General features: G+C 33.8%; 1 protein-coding gene across 2 annotated transcripts in view; it reads right to left on the reverse strand.

The window, feature by feature from the left end:
* ASXL3 (ASXL transcriptional regulator 3) overlaps positions 1–15,543 on the reverse strand; it is a 174,001-nt gene that overhangs the window by 106,255 nt on the left and 52,203 nt on the right. Inside the window, exon 1 of one of the 2 annotated variants that reach the window (XM_074383633.1) lies at positions 750–4,168. The exons of the other annotated variant lie outside the window; for it this stretch is intronic. Coding sequence (XP_074239734.1) covers positions 750–859 — 110 coding nt within the window. The 5' untranslated portion in view covers positions 860–4,168. Of the gene's footprint in view, positions 1–749; positions 4,169–15,543 lie in introns of those variants that run through there. 2 annotated transcript variants of the gene reach the window in all.

Below are 15,543 nucleotides of genomic sequence, written 5' to 3' on the forward strand. Positions count from 1 at the left end.
TCCCAAAAGAAACATATTAAACTTGTTTATTTCAAAACTATACAATATTTGCATCAGAAAATGATTTGCAACCAAATGCAAATTTTACAGCTAAAATCACTCGCTGATTAGTCATTTAGTTTTAGGCACATGAGTTTTATTCCTTGAAGAAGAAAAAACTACTCATTCTGGTCCATTTTATTTAAAAACAATGAAAAATAAGCATCAAAAGAGTTAAATACTTATTAATAGCTAACTGATTAATCCAACACAAAATATACACATGAAAAGGTATTTCAAAAACCTTTCAAACCATTTACTTATTATTGTTATCTTCAATTCCATAAATTATCAAAAACTTAGACCACTTTTTCTGCAGAAATGTCTTAACTGCTATTGAACAAAAATAAAACCTTACTTATGCAATTTTATTATTTTTATATTCAGAAAAAACAGAATTAACAAGCATACTATGTATTGTATATACAAATATATATATACCTTAAACATAATAAGTAACTGTGAGTAAAAAGTGAAGCAGATGCACATGCTTTAAAAGTCTGTACTCTAAGAATGAACTCCTTCTATGTAATGGTTCTTATTTTTAATTTATTCAACACAATTTTCTTCACAGTTAATGCAAAAGCTCATCAGCTCATCACCTCAGTTGGAATTTAGAAGTTTAAAATCCTGTAGCTGTGTGTGTTGTATGAAATAATAAAACATCAAAGTTTTAATTTAAAAATCTCTGAAATTTCAAATTTACTTACTTTCTAACAAGATGAATTGGAAAAACCACGATATCCAGATTTATAGAAGAAAAACAAAAAGAAAGGAAGAAAACAAAGTTAGTTTTCCAACTTAAAACACAATTCTTCATCTTACCATTTCAACAAACAGAAATACACAGGAAACCCACCAAAGTCAAATCTGGCTGCCTATGGGAAGGTTGGGAGGAAAAAACTGGGGCACTGGGCTAAAAGGTGACTTTGACTTTCTTCCCTAATACTTCTATAATGGTTACATTTTGTTCATAAAGCCAATGTATTTCCATATAACAAACATAACGAGAAATAAATAAGCAAGACAATATTTCTCCCCAATTCTTTTCTTTCTCCCATCCCCTATAACCGTGCCCTTGCCTATACACCTGCCAGGGTAGATACACAGCTTATTCTACTTGTTTGTTTTTCCCCCTAGACTGTAAGGCTGTGGACCCTTCTAGTTTGTTTTCATTTCCCACAACTCCTGAAGCAGAACAGGGGTGGAATTTGGAGGCAAGGGAGCAGGCATAATTTAAACTGTCTAGACATCAAAGAACCCCTAGAGATGCTTTACAGAGCCCCAGTCCTGTGTGAAATAGAGAAAAGCTATTGCTTTGTTATCAAATTGCTGATGGAAGTCACACAATTTTACTGATAGTGAATACTTAGTGAAAGGAATGAAGAGCCTATCTATTAAATAATTTTAAAAATCAGAGAGAATATCTGGATAATGCAATTGGAAGACTACTTACAGGCATGAGAAAGAAAATATAATTGTGGGTCACTATTCCTTTACATATAACACAATGATTTACAGTATTTAATAACAATCTTAAACTATTTTATTAACATTATGTTTTAATAAAAATTTCAGATGGAAGTTATTTCCTGCAAACATTTAATTTTTTAAGAATATGGGAATGAAAAAAAATTAATCCTATACAACAAAAGCATAAGAACTCAACAAATTCAAGCAGTTATTGAGCATCATAATTAGTTACTGTGCTAGATGCTATCGATATAAATATAAATAATTATATTTCCATTATTTCAAAAAAGGATAATAGTTTCTTTCAAGCATTTCAAATACTAGCCTTGAGAAAATGCATCATAAAGAATATATTTTAAGAGAAAGTTAGGTGGGTCTCTGGGGTACAGTTAATACTCTTGATACCGTATCTGTGTTCACTTTGTGAAAATTATTCACAATTTATGGACTAAATTATGTATATGTTATACTTCACAAAAATGTTTTCTAAATGTTAAAAAATTAATAATATACCATTAAATTTATTTATTTAATGGGCAAGTCCCTACTATCAGAGAAGAATGAGGATGGCTCCTAGACACACACAGGAACCCAGTCTACATCAATCGACAACTCAGTAACGTAGATGGTTACAAATTACCCTAGAAAAATCAAGGCCAGATAGTTACTGAGAAATATTACTGTCAATAAGAAACTCTCTAAAATAACGGAAAATAAAACCTTAAAATTCAAAGTCCTTTGTCCAAATAACATATATGTATATGATAAATGTATATGGTTATATATGTTACCTGAATAATTCTAACACAAAACAATCTATAGTAATCCTCAAATTTGATTTTGAAGAAACAGTGTCCTAGACTTCATGGTCTCTCTACAATCACTAGCACTAACATAAGAAGAATAACAAAATTTAGCATTTAAAAAATATATAAATGGGAATAACCCATCAAATAAGAGATAGGTCATATTTCAAAGGAAGATATTTTGTGATTTTCTATGTGAGGATATCCATGTGGTTTTCAATATTCAATATATCTCTAAAGTAATGTTAAAATGTGGTCCTGGTACTCTTATCAGGTGGGATTCAGGCAAAAAATGATTAACAAATAATATATGCTGTACACTTTAATTATTAAATTTAGAGAAAGACTTTTGAACTCCAGATGTCAATGTGTATCTCTGGTTGACATAAACACGTCTGTCTGTACAACAAAGTACAGACAGTAGGCTCTACAGGGAAATTAAGAAACAACACTATATAAGTATATATCATAACATATGATCTGTATCATAGTTTTCATAGACCCTCAACTAAAATAGGAGGTGAGATGGCTATCTTTAATTATAGACATCTAGTAAAGAATGTATACACCTAGACACTGACAAGTGTTCCTCTACAAGTACACATGCCACGACATGCTGTATTACCACCCCTATGCTGGGGAAGGCGGTAGAGAACAACGAGGAAGACTGTGGACTCTCAAGCCAGTCAGCCTGAGTTCAACGAGGTCGGGACCATTTAGGAGCTGTGTCATGTTGGACTTCTCTAGGTCACAGGTTCTTCAACTACAAAATGTGGATAATAAAACTCACTATGTCATAGAGAACTACTCGAAAAAGTAAATGAGTTAAAACATATAAAGTACTTAGGACTGTGTCTGTTATGTTGTAAGTGTTCAAAAATTGTGAGTTATTTATTAATACCACCACTATTAACCACAGTAACCAACATCTAGATGTAAAAAGAATGACAGAGGGAAAGAAATTAATAATTGACAGCTTGTTTAAAGAACTGGCCCAGGTAATATTTTAATTTTTAAAAAGATTTTAATTTCTAATTTCCTTTTCATCTCAATTTCAAAAAGAAGGGAAGACATGGGCTTGTGTACACAGCTCACCCATAGTCTCTCACATGTGAAGAGTATTAAAAATAACTGACAACTTAGTAAGGGGACAGGGAGGAAAATGATAGCAACACATCTATTACTACAGTTACCACTTACTGAGCATCTATAACGTGCCTGGGCTTTCACAACTATTGTCTATATTCCTTACAGCCACCACAAAATGTAAGCATGATTCCCAGTTTTATAGATGTGACCGAGGCTTTGAGACTAGGAGTCTTACTGAAGTCAGGTAACAAACTAAGTGATACAGTTGAAATCTAAATTCTAATCCAATTCCAAAGCCCGTGTTCTTTCCACTGTCTCACATTCTCTCTCCATAGAACCGCCTCCTCCACTTAATCTAACTTGAGCCCTTAAGCAAATATTTAGCACTTCAAGGAAATACATTTTTTAAAAGCCAGATGCTGCTAAATGATAAGGTGATCTGCTCCGTTCTCAATACTGCATGTAGCAATGACTTCCTCAGAGTAGATTTCAAATATAAAGAACTAGGCTGCAGAAGATGACATTGTTGATTATCTCCCTCTAGTAATGTCACCAGTGAAAACAAAGGAAGAAGAAACTTAAAGAAAATATGATAGACGCCAGGCATGCTGGCTGAGGCCCATAATCCCAGCATTTTGTGCAGCAGAGGCAAAAGAATGGCTGGAGGCCAGGAATTTGAGACCATTCTAGGCAATATGGTGGGACTCTATCTCTACAAATATATTTGTATTTGTGTATATGATAAATATATATATATCATATGTAAGATATATATACACACACATATCACATATATATTGTATGTATATATATATATCATATATGATATGTATGGTATATATGTATATATATATATCATATATGATATGTATGGTATATATGTATATATATAGCTTATAAGAATAAGCTACATATATACACCCCTATATATGCATGTGTATATATCTTATTTATGATATATATTTATCATATATATACACACGTACACATCCACATATATACATAATGTGTGGTAGAGAATTCAGATCTATAATTGAGATGCCTCTTTATTAAACTGGATCATTAAGAAAAAACACAATCCCTTCACTGAACAAACATTTATCGAGCACACTATGAATGTATGTCAAGCTTATCCTGAAATAAATTTGTACTCTGGCAGTGTTTTGCACATAATAGAAATGTAGGCTGAGCTGAACTAAATTTTCTGAATACATATGAAATGACAGGGGACTCAGCAGAAAGGCAGCCTTGAGGCATGTTGCAAACAAGAGAAAACCATTTGGAATTTAAATGTTATCCTTAGTTTATTCCAAGGAGATGACTGAGATGTGACCATGTATAAATACATCATGTCACTGACTCCTTTGCAGCGGCAGTCAACCCATGGCCATCGGTGGCTCTTCAGGACTTTTATCCTATTTTTCCACCCCTGCAAGCTCAAAAAGAATATTTCCAATTAGGTCAAAAACTATAGCTTACAAAATAAAATTGTAAATTTCATATATTAAAAACAGACACTGTAATTATATCTGGTATGAGTTAGCTTCACACTAAAATGTAAGCTTCTATACTCAACATGTAGCTACTCATACTCTCCCATCATGTTAGCAATGGTCAATACTTGACCACTTCAGAATCTGTCCTGTGGGATAGCTGTCCCAAGTGTTGCTCAAAAATATTCTCAAATATGTTTGGGAAATGTAACATGTTGCATTCTCCTTTTGCAAACTCACCAAATGCATTAATATGTATTAAAGTCTCTGAAAAATCCTGTTTAACTCTGTGTTTCCTGATCATGTATAATAAAGGAATCCTCTCCATCAAAATATTTAGCAACACCTCCTATGATGGCATGCCAGAAAATACACCTGGAGAAATGTTATACTGAATTTATGTAATTAGGATAACTAGGAATAAAGTGCCTAACAGTCAGCACTCCCATGAATGCTTAATTTTATTAGGCAAATGTTAAAAGATTACTTCAAAAGTGTGCAAAGCTCTCATTTTCTGTGAAAAATACAGTGTAAGGATTATTTTCCCTGCATAAATTTATAAAATTGAAAAACACACCCAGGAAGCATAAACAGCATTGAAAATTTACAAATAGTATCTATATACACTTGAAAATATTATATATTTGCAATACAGGTTAAGTAGCCCAAATTCGAAAATTAGAAATGCTCCAAAACCTGAAACTTTTAAGCACCGACATGATGCTCAAAGGACATGCTCATTGGAACATTTAGGATTTCAAATTTTTAGATTTGGGATGCTCAACTGGTATAACATAAATGTTCAAAAATTTTAAAAAAAATCCAAAGTCCAAGACACTTCTGGTCCCAAACATTCTGAATAAGGGAAACTCAACCTGCATTATATTACCCAACAGATGGCATATCTAACATGAAAATCATCTCTCTCATCTCCTCAGAGAAGATCTTCCTCCTGATCCCCACTAGCAGTGGGTATAATCCTCCGCCTCCAGCACCCATGACTGATACGTTTTTTCAGACTATTCCAATTATTCTGCCTCCACAAAGCCCCAACTAAGTTCATCTTTAACCTTACATTTTTACTTCATTACATTCTATTTCAAAAAATCTTTACCCCATTCACAAAGAAGATAATTCTATAACCTCTAACTGGTCTTCCTCCTTCAACTCCTAGATCCAAATCATCCTATACACTGGTGCCAGATAATTTTCTTATTTAAAAACAAAAACAACAGAAACGCTCTTCAGACTGCTTCTTAGCCATGCCATTAACTGTTGTTGTTGTTGTTGTTGCTGTTGTTGAATCAGTGTTTTTCACTGCCCAGGGAAGGAAAAACAAAGTCCTCAGGCTAGCATTAAGGTCGCCTACAACACAGTTGGCACCTACCTCATCTTCAGCTTCTCCGACTCTCAGACCACTCTCCTAGAATCCAATCCAACTCAGGAAATCACCAAGCTTCTATGGCTTCCAACGTCTGCTCTGGCTATCATCCCTATGGGGAAGGCTTTTAAGACCTAGGATATCCCCATTCCTCTAGAACAATTACAATACTTTGCATATTTCTCATGGTTTATTTTCTTTGAAAATTGCTTACATCTTCACCTTTCCTGCCCTTCCTACTTTCAACAAGTTCAGAAATTCCAGAGGAGATATATTTATTTTTATATTGCTTGACAAGCAATACCAACGTGCTCAAAAGTTGTTTGCTGAAATCAATTGAATCACTGCAATAAAAGCTGTTACAATCATGGATGTGTAAACATAAAACACATGCAATGAACATCACCAAAATTCTTTTTAAATTCATGGCTGCAATGATGTCTGCAAAGGACTCTACATATCAAAAAGCTGCAGTGGCCATCTTATAGTCACATGCCCTGCATTCTTTTCCTTTAGGAATTCTCCCTTTCTTACTGATGTGATTCTAGTGTATGCATCGAGAAAATAGGATTGATTTCCCCACCAGTAAGGCTAACCAGATTAAACTATCTCCTTGGTCACAGAAATTGGCCAGCTGGTGGAAGTTTGAGTAGCTTTAAAAAAAAAAAAAAAAAAAAAAAAACAGATACAGAAATAAAAGGAAAGAGCATAAATTATCTTTCAGTAATAACATAGCTATAAAGACACAAAAAAGAGTAGCTGGTGCCTATCTCTGTCTCCACAAGACCAGCGACTGCAGGGGATAAAGCTACCAGAGGAAAGAGAGTAAAACATGGAAAGAAAGAGGAGAAAAGATCCTGGGAACTCCTGTGTTGTCTGGTGATGTTGAAGATCAACCTGACAATGCCTAACCTAAATAAGCAATAAGTCTCTAATTAGTTTTATCTTTGACGTCAAAGAGGGAGCTTATATAACTTGTACAAGCTATTTTTTCTAGGCCTCATTTACTCAGCCATAAAATAATACATTTAAAATACATGTGTTTTGAGGCTCTATTAATCCCTTTCTGGTTAAGGTTTTAAGGGCAATTAGTAATAGTATAACTATTCGCTTTCTAAAGTCCTTTCAAATCAGGCTGCCTCTCAGAATGTTTCCCTCTTTCTCAATGCCCACTGCTCTCCTCTCTTCCTACTCATTTGTCAAGATCCCCTCACCTTCACCTCTGAAAGCCTACTAATCACCCCTGCAGTCCACAATGATGCTCTCTGCACTTCCAAAGGTATTACAGCCTATGCTACTATTGTAGCATTTAGTTCTGTGCAGTCTACCAGCACATTGCTTGATGGCAACTAGCTCCTTGAGGACTCTGACTTTATTAAAGATTCTTTATGTTCACTTCACAGCACCTTGCCAGATTGGAGCATTCAGAACACATTCGGGGGCTTGTTAAGTTAATATTTTACCATTTACAGAAAACAAAATTTCAAGCCTGACAATTCCATGTGTTGGCTGAGGACATCCAGAAATGGGAAATATTAAATACTCCAGTGACAGCATAAACTGATATAACCAATTTGGAAAGACATTTGGCAAGATCCAGTTTTTTAAAAAACTGTGCATGCTCTACAGAACAGCAATCCACTTTTTGGTACAGACCTTAGAAAAACACATACTTTCAAAAAAAGACATTATTAGTTATAGGAAAAATAAACTAACTTAAATATTCAATAGGTTATAGCTATAGATTTAGATATAGTTGCCTATAGATTCATAATACAAGTATAAATTCTGAACTACAACAATACACAGCAAATCTATGACATCATTGCTTCTGAAGAGAAAGAGGAGGAAATTAAAGTAACTTCAGCTTTTTCAGTTAGACTTTATTAAAAAAGAAAAAGAAGCAACTATGCCACGTCCACAACTGCTAATTTCAGCTACTGTTTGCTGGAATGTGGGTACTTTGCTATATTTTCAAAACAGAAGAAAATGGTTTGTTATTATTTTTTTCTTCACAATGTGACTTATCTCTGATTTATCCGATTCTTCCCTTGATTCAACTAATGTTTTCATGCAAGCAAATGAATATAATTACATGGAAAGTGTAAAGGTACATCATTATATCCAGTTAAAAGTTCAAGTCCTTCTCAACTCCCCTCAATCCCAACCACTGCCTCAGAATGAATAACGATTAAATGTCAACCAAGATTTCTTCCAGATCTTTTTGTATTTACATTCATATATATGCATATATTCAACTTTATGGTTTAGATTTTCACATTTATTTTCAATACAAATGAAAACATGTTTTGTTCTTAATATTCTATAGAATTCCTTTAATGTTTTAACATTTTAGTTTATTAATTCTTATTCTAATTTTTTACAAGTGTATATTCTGCTTACAAATAGTAAAATATTGATAGATGTATAAGGCATAAATGTAATTTGACATTACAAAAAAGTAACATCAAAAATGCAAATTAGTTTGTAAGATTCTGAATGTTTTTAATATTCATGTAATGTTCTTAAGAGTCTATAAAATATATGTACTGTATCATAATTTAAGTATTTCCTTATTACAGAACACTTAGTTTGCATTTACCTATGAAAAAAGTGCTACAATAAAGAGTTTTACATATAGTTCTCTTTGTATATGTACAACTACATCCCTACAATAGATAAAAAGATTGTATTTCCAGTTGGAAGAGTGCTTTGAAAATTTTAATAATAACTACTTTCAAATTACCTTCTAATGAGAGTAATTAGTTAAAGACGGATAGTATCAGTCTTTAAATTTTTGCTAATTCACTCAAGGGTGGAGATGAAGAGGCCATCCCACGTGGGAGCAACAGCATGAGGGAGGCACAAATGGATAGAACTGAATGTGGTGTGCAGGAACATAATTCCAGAGCAGGGAGTAGAAGAGAGAATAGGATAGGAGTCAGATTCCAGAGGGAAGGTCTACACCACTTCATGGTGCGTAACATTTATAGTTCCACAGTTTAAATGCCATGGCCAAGAGCTTCACTTTATGTAGGAGCTGATAGAAAGCCCCAGAAGACTTTAACAAGGAAAGCGCTCTTGTCCATCTATTAACACAGGGATAGATTTAAGCTGAGATACATCTAGAAGACAGACCAATTAGAAGCCTGAAGAACTGGCCTGCAGGGAAGGTGGAGCAAGCTTCACCAGAAAACTAATGGTAGCCAACAATGTGGAGAGAGTCAAGAAATACATGCAAAGACAAAAACAAAACAAAACAGTAGGCTGGCTTCTTGTTGTTGTTTGGACAGACACTGACCAAATGTGTGCGATAACGGAGAAGAAGTTTAGGATTCTTCTGGGATTAGAGATGAATGGTGGTATAATTAAGATGGACAATACAAAGGACATCAGTTTGACAATATGATGAATTTAGTTCTGGACTTAATGATTTAAAAGTATGCATCCAAAATTCAGATAGGTACATGCATCAGAAAATTAATGGTGGGGTTCAGGATAAACACTGGAGCAGCTATCATTATACAGAGAGTATTCAGAAAACAGTGACAAGTGACTGACACAGTTGTAGAGTAATAAGAGAAAAACGACTGATGTAAGTTCATTTTATTCCATGAGAAAACATTACTAAGTTCAACATTACTAAAACTACATGAGAAAACATTACTAAGATCAAAGAAAGGAAAAAACTCCTATAAGAATTTTATTGTAATATGATGTATACCCTAGCATCAGCATATAATTGTTTTAGAAGCCATAATAAATCGCTCTATTCATAGGTAGAAATAACCTGTAAGTAAGAAGCTATCTAGGAGATCTGGCCAGAAGAAATCATTCCTTTATATATAGTTTTCTCTTTGTAATACAGGAATATTACTAAACATCTGCAAATTGAAGAAAAGATGACAAAAAAAAATCACTCAAAATACCAACTTCTAAACATAACTCTAAGCACTTTGTAAACTTTCTTCCAGCCTATTTCTTTCCATTTTAAAGTTATAATTTATTTAAATGTTGAATAACAGTATTTACTCTATTATATCCTTTTACATACTACTACAAAACCATCATAAATGTCACATCAAAGGGTTTAAAACATTCTGTCAACTTGTTTCAAGTTAGTGGTCTTCAACCTGGCTGTACATTAGAATTTTAGGGAAATTTTTAAAAATGCATATTCAGGGCCACCTTCACATTTATTAAATACAAATCTCTGGGTGGGGCTGAGGTGTCAGCGTTTTCTTAAATCATTCCAAATGATTTAAATGTGCAACCAAGTTTCTGAGCCACTGATGTCAGCAGTGAACATTTAAATTGTCCTTTAATTACAATTAAAATAGCACTGATATGAATATCTTAATGCATATAACATTCTTTTCTAATGATCAAGAATACTCTATGTTAGGTTTGTAGAGTGGCATTATTAATTCATGAGATATGGGTTATTTAATGACCTTTGTGAATAATGCCAACTGACTTTTCAATAAATTGTTTTGGTTTACATTTTCACCAGCGGTATATAAGCAAGATGCATTACCTGGAGTCAAGAATGAAGTGCAAAGACTGATTAATTTATTAGATGAACTAAAAAACAATTCTCAAGGGTTCCTTTAATTTGGATTTTCAGATTATTGGTAAGACGGGATGATTATCCACATATTTGTTTATTCCTTAGTTTTATGCATTAGAGCTCCTCTTCTGTTCATATCCTTTGACCATCACCCTAGAGGGTCATATTTTTTCTTGTTGTTTTAATAATCTCTTTATATAATACCTCTAGCATATTAACTATTTTCTCCATGGTTTATGACTTAATGTTTTGTTTTTCATATGCAGACATGTAAAATGTTATGCAGCCAATTATCTCCATTTTTTCCTTTGTGGTTTATTTTTACAGCTTCTAACTTTGGAAAGTTATTTTCCTGTCAAAAGTTGAGTTAAATGTTACATTTAAATTTTTCTAATTTTTTTCCAATGGTATGACTTTTCATATTTACATTTTTCATTGTGTCTGTATTTCTCAACATAAAACACAACCAGCATATTACATGTTGAAGAAAAAATTATCATTTATAATTGCTTTCTATGGTTCAGAAAGAAAAACAGCAGAGTTTCCTTGTTCACTACCTAATTTTTTATTCATCCTCCTACCCTTCTCTCCAAAAAATTCTGGTACTACTCATCTGAAATTCCTTGATCAGCAGAATGTCAAAAGGATTCAGCTCAGAGTTTTGCTGGCTATGGGAAAAATTTTACCTTTAAATGTTTGATAAAGGAAATGTCTAAAAATAACTAACCCAACCACTAGTGTTAATACTGGCATTCAGACCACAAGACAAGTGCCAATTTAATTTAGCTTCTTTCTCCTCTCTCCTCCTCTTCTTTCTTTATCCACCTATTCTCAGGGTACTTTGTCCACTGGTGGTCTTCCATTTTGATTAAAAGTGCCACCATATAAAGACATTTTTTAAAACATAGCTTTCTAGAAAAAAAGCAAGAGGTTTCTGCATTAAACTGTTAAGTTTTGTGAAATTCAAACATCATAGTTATTTAGCATGGTGTGAAATACACACACACATATATATAAAATGTAGATAGAATTAGGAAGTAAAAACAAACTTTACAAAAGGACTCATTTCAAAGTTAAGACCTCTTATGGAAACAAGTGGCTTTGGAAACAAAGTATAAATAGAAAGAGCAGTGAATTTAAGCACCCTTCCCTTCCCCAAAGTTAGCACGCGACACTTAAAAATACATATTAAGAATCCAGTAGTAAGCCTAAAAGAAATTCAATATACCTAGTTCTTGTTTTAATTTCACCCTCAGGGAAATATGATTCATGAGAAACAAAAGTTCAGAGCAGGGGGTGGGGGTCACAGAAATGCTTATATTTGCCTACAAGCCAATATTAATACTCTTCTTCCATACATTAAAGCCAGTAAAATAAAGGTCAAGATAACTAGGATCAATGTAAGTGTTTAAAGAGAATAAATAATAATGTTGAAGGCTAATAGTTTTTAAAAACTATAAAATTATACATACATATTAATAAATTCCACAAGCAACACTACTAATCAGTTATATAAATATTACATTTGTTTTATAGAAATAAATATCTTCCTTAGGAAAAAATGTGTATTTTGATTACCCATGAGGAGAAATGTTATCTTTAAACAAAATAAGATTTCCTGTGCCTTATTTGACAGCAATATCAATGTTCCAAACAGACACACAGAGACTCTCCAGAGAACAATTCCAATCACGAAAAAGGAGAATATGTAAATGTAATCGGAGTAGAAAAGAGAATTGAAAAGCCAAGGTAATAGTTAAAGAAAAAAATTATTTTAAATCTGGGCCTTTATTTAATCAACTAACTAAATGGTAACTGATTAAGCCATTGCTAAAATTATAGAGAACTACCTATGTCTATGTAACAAAAGAAGCATTCTTCTGTTTCCCTTCATTTTTCAAGTTTCCTAAAAACACAACTTGGGATATCACAGCTTCTGGCCACCTGGCAAGCATCTCATTTAAGTAAGCACAACTCCAACCAACTCATTTAGCTTGAATTAATGTTCTTGGTCCTTTATATTGCCACTTAAAGCTTTCAGGAAATAGTTCCTGGATACACCTGCCACCTAATTTCATGAAATCAATATTTCACTAAAACTAAGTCAGGAAATCTTAAGATGCTGAATTCAATTATAAATGTTGCTTCAGGAGTTGACAGTAGATAAAATATAGCATTGGCATTGAAAATCATTACAGGTAAAGGATTTACTTCTTTTTGGATGTGGGGGGAATATTTTCTAACCTACCAGTAACAATTAGTAACGACAACAAGTTAGGATAACAGTAACAGCTTTAACCTTTCTAGCATTAACATGGGTTTATAAGCACAGAAACAACATTCTCTCTGGCTACAACTCAAATAAATCTATTGTGATGATGAAAGACAACTATCACCAATACAAAAATGAAAACTAATATTAATTCAAACTTCATCCAAAGATGAAAACAACTATTTACTGAAATCCAGACAAGTTACTCTTTGAGTAGAACACAAGAATTCACCACATCTCTGTCATATATACCGTGTTATACTTAAAAGCAGTGGTAAGCCATGTTCCACATAGAACAAGTTTTGCAGACATATTAAAAACAGAAAAGCATTTATAAACAGTAAACAACTGATATTTGCCTCCAAATGCTGTCTTTCCTCCAACAGTTAATTACTAACTACCTGATTGCCTTCCATGCACAGATCCTTAGAGTAGGGTTCCAGGATCCAATATTGGGTGTATCATTACTTCATTTTTGGCATGGAGAGTGAAGAAATGTCAGAACGATGACAGAAAACCCAAAAGTCTAAACCTGTTCATTTGATAATCTTAAAATTATTCCTTTTCTTGGCTTTTCAAACTAAGTATAAAGAAAACTCTGAAATTTTTCAAAATAAACATTATCCTAGTATATTCCTACATCTCTCATTTCCTCCTTATTCATGTCTCCTAATCATCATTTTCTTCTTCCTTTCAACATCTTTTCTCTAGAGAAACCTCTTCAAGTCTAACACTTGCCTGTGGCTCACAGTGATGGAAATACTGAGCTTTGGAATGAGCAAGACCCAGGCTCAAATACCAGGTCTTTCCACTTATCACTGTGTGAATAGGCAAGATACCTGGCTTCTCTCAGCACCAATTTCCTCATCTGTAATATGAAGAAACACTATCCACTTCTCAATGTTACTGTGGAGAATAAATGAGCTAAAAAATAGAAACTGCTTGGCTAAGCGCCTGGCATTGATCAGTTACTACAAAAATGTTAGTTTCCTGCCCTTTTGCCAAAATGATATTCAACAGACAGTTCTAATGATATTTACAGACACATACATCTGTGTTTTCTTTTCAGTTCTTTACCTGTATTCTACTCTTAGACCTCATAAACTTCTTCCATGTTCAACACTCAACAAGTTTTTCATTACTCTAAAGGAAAATACTGAAATCATATTATAAAAATAAATAACCAAGAAGAAGCACCACATTTCTAAGGAACATGTTCAAAATTGGAGAAACGCTAGTATATTCCTTGCAAAAATTTAAAATGCATGAGCAGTTTAAGGCAAAGCACAGGCAGTATTTATGCTGCAAAATTCCTTAAAACTGCAACCCAATTTGATTCTTAGTAAAACAAAGTCAGAATAATGAAGTGCTTTCAGTGAAGATAAAACAGTCACTGGGAAAAATCAGCCTCAAGAATATTTATTAATGTCATCATGCTACTTTGCTTAAATGGGTCCCAAGCAAAAGAGTGAACAAGAAGACTACAGCTTCAGCAAGAAAGATCATGGAGATGCAGTCAGTGTTCACAGGGAAAAGGCTCTGGATATATACAGGAAAGGAAAATAAAACATTTCTATCTAATATTACATAGAATTTTCATTTTTAGATAAATTCGTGGTTAAAATATGGCCAAAGTTTACACAAACTGTAATTCAGACAGAAAAATTAGAAGGCACACCAGAGCCTCTCGAATTTTCACTTTCCAACAATTCACTTTCTCACTTTCCATTCTAGTCTGCACTGTCACACTGACAAAACAGAAATAACATATGTGAGCGACACCAATCTGAGGATCACTCTCATAACCTTCTACCCAGTCATTCAGATCGCACTGCCTGGCCTTCAGATGTCCATTTGTCCTCTCATGCCCGCTATATGACAGGGGAATGAGTGACTCTTATGGGGTTCCATACGGGAAGACCCTCAATGTCCATTTTCACCCAACATCACTAGCTGGTACCTACCCGGAAGGAATGAACGGAACCACTCCAATGCAATCCCAGCCACTCCTGCTAGTTCAAGCATTCGGTTCAGCATCACCTCATGACCAACACGAAAGCAGCTGAGGCTCTAATATAATCATCATGGAAAGTTGTCCCAAATCCTTCATTGGAGGAAGATCCTTCATACACACCAACGCTGTCTCCAAGCCATGCCGGGGTCTGAAACCAGACTGGAAAATATTATATATGTGTATATATAGTAAAACTCCCACAAACCACTCTTCTACTTTGTCATATTTATTTACAGCTGCTTAACCAATCCTATATATATTGCCTTCTCAAGATGAAAATATGAACATTCAAGGAAAGATCCTTTCCATAGCAGAAGGTAAACTGAAGGCACATGAAGACCTGGTGCTGCCTGTTAAGGTAGTTGAGGTGATCCCAAATGGAAAATAGTTTGTCCTAAAGGGAAGA

Source organism: Saimiri boliviensis, chromosome 13 (genome assembly GCF_048565385.1).
Source record: "Saimiri boliviensis isolate mSaiBol1 chromosome 13, mSaiBol1.pri, whole genome shotgun sequence".
Classification (NCBI taxonomy): Eukaryota; Metazoa; Chordata; class Mammalia; order Primates; family Cebidae; genus Saimiri; species Saimiri boliviensis.